The 7,055-nt window shown below is 43.3% G+C and overlaps 1 protein-coding gene across 1 annotated transcript; it reads left to right on the forward strand.

Moving 5' to 3' along the window:
- The first annotated feature begins 2,922 nt into the window (after positions 1-2,922).
- NR0B1 (nuclear receptor subfamily 0 group B member 1) lies at positions 2,923-6,531 on the forward strand. Its single transcript, XM_053304492.1, has 2 exons — positions 2,923-3,787; positions 6,206-6,531. Exons 1-2 carry the CDS (start codon positions 3,139-3,141, stop codon positions 6,448-6,450), a joined length of 894 nt encoding a protein of 297 aa, XP_053160467.1. The 5' UTR covers positions 2,923-3,138; the 3' UTR covers positions 6,451-6,531.
- The last annotated feature ends 524 nt before the right edge of the window (positions 6,532-7,055 follow it).

Here is a 7,055-nt window from a genome sequence, read left to right on the forward strand (position 1 = left end):
AAGGGCCCAAGCATGTTACCTCTACACACTGTTTCATTCTCACAAGATATGATCCAGCCAAAGGGCTCTTTAATCTCATCCTTTCTACTGTGAACAGTAAAGGGTTTGGGCAGAATCCTCCTCTTAATGTTCCTTATCTTCACTGTCCCATTCAGGCTAGTGAGTTTTGTATACATTTTCCAGTTCCATGTATGTCTGAGATACACATTCATTTTTCTACACCTTGTTTTATAAAGAGCTGGTTATAAGGGCCCAAGTATATTTATTTGAAAGTCCCACTCATTATAAGGCACTTATTCCAAGTAGGTTTGTTTAGAATTGCAACCATGGTTTTACAGTGAAGAAAGGGTGCTAAGGAATTCCATGTATCTAGAAAAGGTACAGGTTTTCATAAGCAATTTGAAAGAAGATAGGGGTAGTTTGACAATAGTTTGCTCCAGGCCTAAAAACCAGTAGAACCAAATTACAAAACCCAAAGCTGGAATTAGGAAAAAGTAACAGGAGCAGTTGGGCAGAAGATGAACAAGTGTGAAGGCAAGCGATCAACAAACAGAAAATAGATGAGAAAAAAATCACCAATTGGGGTAAAAAAGAGACCTACATGTAGATAAAGCACTAGTCATACGGAATTGCCTAATGAGGCTTTTATCTTGCAAAATTTTGAGAGGCATATAAAAAGTCTGCATCTGCATACATATATATGAGGTGATAGAAGCTTTATCAACTTTCAGTTCAATACACAAACCAGTTAAACAGGAGCACTTGAACTACAGCTATTCCATTCCTGTTGATTTCAACAGGAATTCAACTGTCTTCAGTTTAACTTAAACTATTTCTATATTGCACTGCTGTTTTGCACATGTATAACAGGAATGAGTTCCAGCATAATCTAGTTTGGTAATTCCATGTTTTAAAAAAACAACAACACAAAACCAACCCATAGCAATTTATTGTTTTTATTTTATTTTAGGTAACATAGGTAAATAAATAATATTAGGTATATAGCTTAAATTCAGGTAGAAGGTCGAAATTCAGAATCCGGAAGATTCGGAAGTTCAGGGCAAAGCAACCCTACTAATCCCTTTGCTCAGGTGTGTATATTTGCATGCATTTCAACATAAGCCATTTGCCTATATACAAAACATTAAAACTTTTTAAAAAGTCTAATTGTGCATAACAAAAAGAGAAATTGAAAAACTTGATACTTGTCAACTTTCTATGTCCAACAATGAGATTTGTGAAGGAGAGGGAAAACAGTATTGCTCACTTTCCACCACTTTTTGCACGGTTTTTTGGGGGGTGGGGGTAGGGGTAGGTGGTGGTAAATTGAAATTAAAATATTTATGTGTAAGAATCTCTTTGGTTTTAAACAGTAATGTAGTCACAAATTCAGAAATGTAGGCACTCTTCCTGACAGCTCCCATAGGCTACAGCCACCCTAAGCCATGCCCCATGGCCACACCGATCCCAATGGCCTCACTCCTAAACCCCCTAATAATTGGGGGGGGGGTAATGTTACAAGAAGTCAAGGATCATGTAGACTCTAGAGAACATACTAGAATGAATAACAGGGAATGCCCACTGAAATGCACTGATTCCTTTCAAATGGCCATAGGAATGCATCAACTTTTTCAACACATTCCATGGTCATTTGGAAGGAACCAGTGCATTTCAGAGGGCATTCTCTGCCATTCATTTTAGTATTTCCTGACACTGGTCCACCATAGGACTTGCATGCTGATAGTCCTAGGTTCAATTCACTGGCAGCATCTCCAGGAAGGGCTGGGAAAGACTCCGGCCTGAAATCAGAGAGCTCTTGTCAGCCAGTGTAGACAATACTGAGCTAGCTGAACCAAGGGTCTGACTCCTTATAGGTGGGGTGGAACCACCACTGTGTAAATGGGTTCAAAGAACCCGGGCTCCTGCCCCTCAGGGGCCATGCCTCACATCCCAGACACGCCCTCGCATCAGACGCAGGGGGCATAGCTAACCCCTCCCTGCATCTGATGTCAGACACTGGTGCAAGGGGCGGGCCTAGAGGGCTGCAGAGGTGGGCTGAGCCTGGGCTGCCGCTGGCCTCCCTCCGTCCCTGGGTTCCTATGTTCCTAAGACATGAAGAATGGTCACAAACGGATGGAATAGCAAGAGCAGCACATTATAGAGTAACTGGCCCTATCCAGCCCCAGATACAGTACCTCCAGTGACTGTTGCTGGAGTCAATCTTATGTTTCTTTTTTAGATTGTGAGCCCTTTGGGGACAGGGATCCATCTGAGTTAAGCACCCCGAGCCATTTTTCAAAGGGCAGTATTGAAATCGAATAACTTCTTCTTCTTCTTCTTCCCATGTAGAAAGCCAAAGGCTTTGCATCCCTGCTGAGACCCTGGGGGTGGGGTAGGGTGGAGAAGTACTGGGACTGTGTCCCTGCAGCACTACACCACTGGTTTTAAAACTACCCTTTCGACAGGTCGCGCATTAAAATCATCCCCCAAAACTACAGAAGAAAGTTCATCTTTCCCTGAGAATCCCCATAAAACCCAAGTTGCCTTATTAGGTCACAGAGCGACTTTACCTGAAAGCATATTTAATTCCCTGAACTATGATCTGCGTTTATTGGCTTTTCGAAAGAAGCTTTCGCTGCCTCCAGATCCCCAGTCGGAAGAAGAGAATGCGGGGAAGGCAAAATATAAATATTGGCACTATTTTTGCTACTCCCTGGAAGCGAGTCTAACGAAAGCCGAAAGGAAAATAAAAAAAGATAAGGGGAATGCTGCTGTCAGTAAATATTTTGCCTCAGCGATGGCCGGGACACATTGAAAGCCAAGCACAAAGGCAAACACCTCATAGGCTCTCTCTTTACCTAAGGGGAGAAGGGAGGGGAGAAGGTGGAGTTGGAGAACGCTTTTCTCCTCCCCGCTGTCCTTTCCCCTCAGCCAGTAATGAGCGTCTCTGCTCTGCCTTTGAACTCCGGCGCTCCAGAGCCGCGGCTGCACGCGCCCTATAAATAAAGTTAAGGGCCAAGTAGAGGGCGAGCACTGAGCTTGCCTGAGAGAAAGAAGGCAGGCAGGGACGAGGGTTTCCCGCTCTTTCTCCCTTCGCGCTTGCAGCGGTCTCCGCGCTGGCCACCTCCTCTCGGAGCCATGGCGTGCGTGGACAGATGCCGCTGCTGCACGGACAACCGAAGGCAGAGCAGCATCCTCTACAACATCCTGAAGAGCGAAGAGCAGCGGCAGCAGCAGCAGCAGCAGGCGGGCACCGAGCAGCCGGCCGCACAGCCTAGGCAGGGAGGGCACGCGACAGGGCTGGGCTGCTCGTGCGGCTCGCAGAGGCGAGTGGCTCTGAAGAGCCCGCAGGTGGCGTGCAAGGCGGCTTCGGCCGTGCTGGTGAAGACGCTGCGCTTCGTCAAGAACGTGCCCTGCTTCCAGGAGCTGCCCCTGGACGAGCAGCTGGTGCTGGTGCGCAGCTGCTGGGCTCCGCTGCTCGTGCTGGGGCTGGCCCAGGACCGCGTGCATTTCGAGACGGTGGAGACCACGGAGCCGAGCATGCTGCACAGGATACTGACCAACAAGCGGCACGAGCAGGAAGAAGCGGACGAGCGCGAGCAGCTCCTGCTGCTGCACAAGACCCAAGAGCAGCTGGAGCTGACCTGCGCAGGCAGCGGCACCACCGGCAGCGCCCCGTCGGCGGGCGAGATCCAAGCCATCAAAGGCTTCCTGGCCAGGTGCTGGAGCTTGGACATCAGCACTAAGGAGTACGCCTATCTCAAGGGAACGGTGCTCTTCAATCCGGGTAAGCCCGGGCACCTCTGTGCCCCTTGTTCTCAGCTCAGGGAAAGGATCTGCACCACTGCATAGGCTGATCTTAGAGGCGCATGCGGAGGTTGCCCTTTTTATGCTTTATTTTATCCTGACAGCGGTCCTGAGGGGAAAACGGCACGGTCCAGCTTTCTCAGTCAGGGCATCTTGATGCTGCGAAAGGCGTTTCTTTTTCTTTTTAAACCAGTTCAATTTCTGTCTGCCAGTCACACCTCTTAATGGTACTGAAGTGTTGCCAGAAAACGACAGCAATGCTGAGTGAATGCTGGTGAAGCAATGCTGGTGAAGTGAGTGACAGGAAAGCCTGACTATGGGCAAGGTGTTGGCTTCTGCAGCCTCTTGTAAACTCCCTATTTGTAAAGGCAAGAAACTCGGTGTGCGTCTGGGGGGAAAAACCTTGCCTTTGTTTGATGTGTTGAAGACAGATCCATTCATGCAAAGAGAACTTAGGCTTTACTTAGTCCAAAAAACCCCACTGGGTATTGTAATACTTGGTGCAGAAAAGGGCTGGGGTATAATACAGATTTTAGGGAGAGAAAGGGGACTGGGAGAAAAAGTGGTCCTTGCAGAAAACATGGAATGGGAAAGTTGCCTAAAAAGTACCAGGAGTTAGCTCAACACTTCCCTGAACAAAGTGAAACAGAACACTGTTTCTGGAAAACAAGAGCAAAAAATAGCTCCCATGTGCCATTTGCTTACTGCTGTTTAGGCCAGAGGTGGGCAAACTTCAGATATGTGGGATCTTTTTTTTTTAAACATAGAACCTCAAGGTTCAGAGATCCAGGTTCAAAATAGTAGTTTGGGACAGGGGGATTAATATACACTCAAAATTATGAAATGGGGTGCTTTTAAGTACATAGCCCAGGAATTTATGTTAGTCTAGAAGTGCTAGCACTGGATTTACCTACCAATCTTTGTTTCAGTACTCTAATTTTCAAGAGGGAAAAAAGCCTTTTTGTTCTTGCTGCTGGACAATTGGGAGTCAATCCTTACTGATCAATGGCAAGTTATTCAAAGATCTACCAGTAGACCCCAATCTATCTTCTGTCCTCTGGTTTAGGCTAAACAGCATCTATGTTACAGCCTAAGAAAAATTGTGTCAAATAAGATTGTAGCACTAAGCATACTTTAAGTTAATTGGACTGGGGGGTGTTACTTCTGTGTAAGCCTATTTAGAACTGGGCTGCAGAGCTACAAAAGTCTTTATTATCTTCTCTCTAAACTTTAGGATTTTCATCTAAAACCCCACAAGACTCTAAAGATATCAAGGTTTGCAAAACAAACCTTATTCAGGCTTAAAGCTTGTGTTCCACTACACCTTCATGGAACCTTAGTTACTGATATCCAGATTAAATGACTTCTGTGTAGTCCCATTGAAATTGTTACTAGTCCCATTAATTTAAAAGGACTACAGATGAATCTGGATGTCAACCACTGTAGAACTTGTGGCATGAAAAAATGTGTGTGTGTGTGTTTATTTCTGTGGTAGTCTGTTTAATTAATTCTGATCATATACAGTGTGTTGTGGTTAAGGTAGCAGGATATTCCGCTCTAGCTTATTCAAGATAAAGACTTTGGGATTGAATAACTGCACTGAGTTGTAAAGAAAATATTTACTCAAAGTAAAACACATTAATGCTCATGTACACTTAAATTAGAAGAATCCATAATAAGTTTTAAAAATTCTTTTTCAAATATATCTGAAACAGCCCCTTAGGCTTTCAGAAATGATTCTAGAATTTTGAATTGGATATTGCCAAATTTAGGAGAAAAATAGGAACTAAACTCCTATTATGTGTGCACAAGATGTAGATTTGAAAGATAACCACCTCTGTTTTTAAAGGTAAATAGAGGTTGGCATCCTTGGAGTGCCATGGGGTTTTTTTGGTTCTGGTTTGGTGTGGAACTGTTGAAATATAGCTGCTAGCAGTGCACATGCAATATGAATGATAGTGGCAATCCACATGTTGCTGGCAATCCCCTTTTTCTTTTTTACTTATGGCACTGTGTGCATTTTGAATGATAAAAAATAAACTCCAGTGGTCCATTTTATAACCTATTAAAATAAGTTGTTATTATGAAAAACGTTATTTCCACTCAGTTTGTTAGTAGTGACTGTACAGCCCACCATTTGCTGAAATCAGTAGCAAAAATTCAGTTGATTGTTAATGGAACAGAACCCTTACACTTTTTAATGTATTTTAAGCAACTCTCCACATTTACATTACTATATTGGCATGACTCTCTAGCAGTTTAATTTTACTATTGAAAGCTCAGTAATGTCTGGTTTTGCTCATAATCATATTATATTATTCAGGCTGGCATAATTTAAGGAGTAAGTTTATAAAGAGAATTTAGTTTTGGTGTGTCTTTCTTTTTCCTCCTCTTCCAGATTTGCCAGGGCTGCACTGTGTGCAGTATATCCATGGACTGCAGCAAGAAGCACAACAAGCCCTAAATGAACATGTCAGACTGATCCACAGAGGGGACCAGGCCAGATTTGCCAAACTGAATGTGGCTCTGTCCATGCTCAGGTCCATTAATGCCAATGTTATTGCTGAACTTTTCTTTAGGCCCATCATTGGAACAGTGAATATGGACGACATGCTGATGGAGATGCTTTGTGCCAAATTATGAAGTTGTGTACAAGCATTATATGAAAAGTCCTACAGCAGAATAGTGTAAAGTATTGTAAAATAAACTAACTTATTATTTTTACATAGATGGTATTTTTGTATTCAATAATATTGTTGGAGTGCTCTTAATTTTTATTAAATACACATACCTTGAAAAGTAAGCATCATCTATGGGCCCTTAAAAACAAACACACACACACACACACACACACACACACACACACACACGAGTTTCATTTCCAGAGTAAGCAACACTGAATATTCAGTGTTTTATCTCTCAGTGAAGCATAGACTGATCTGTGCACAATGGGAAGGTTTCTCCTTTTGTCAGTTGTTGATATGGTCCTACATACCTCAAACACAAGGTAATCCCAATTTGTAATATTTTGTTTTGCATTTTATATCTGTTCTGACCAAATAGTTACCACTCTCTTGAGCAAAACCAATTCCTGACTTAATTAGTTTTCTTGCAAAGTACCCTGAGTCAGGAGAGATCTGACACACCAGTATCTGGATCAGGTTGAGATGGAGTGATGGAGATACTCATTCACCAAAGGAATTTTTAAAACTATATAATAGATTGACTAAAAAAACATTGATACTGCC

This window comes from Hemicordylus capensis, chromosome 3 (genome assembly GCF_027244095.1).
Source record: "Hemicordylus capensis ecotype Gifberg chromosome 3, rHemCap1.1.pri, whole genome shotgun sequence".
Lineage (NCBI taxonomy): Eukaryota > Metazoa > Chordata > Lepidosauria > Squamata > Cordylidae > Hemicordylus > Hemicordylus capensis.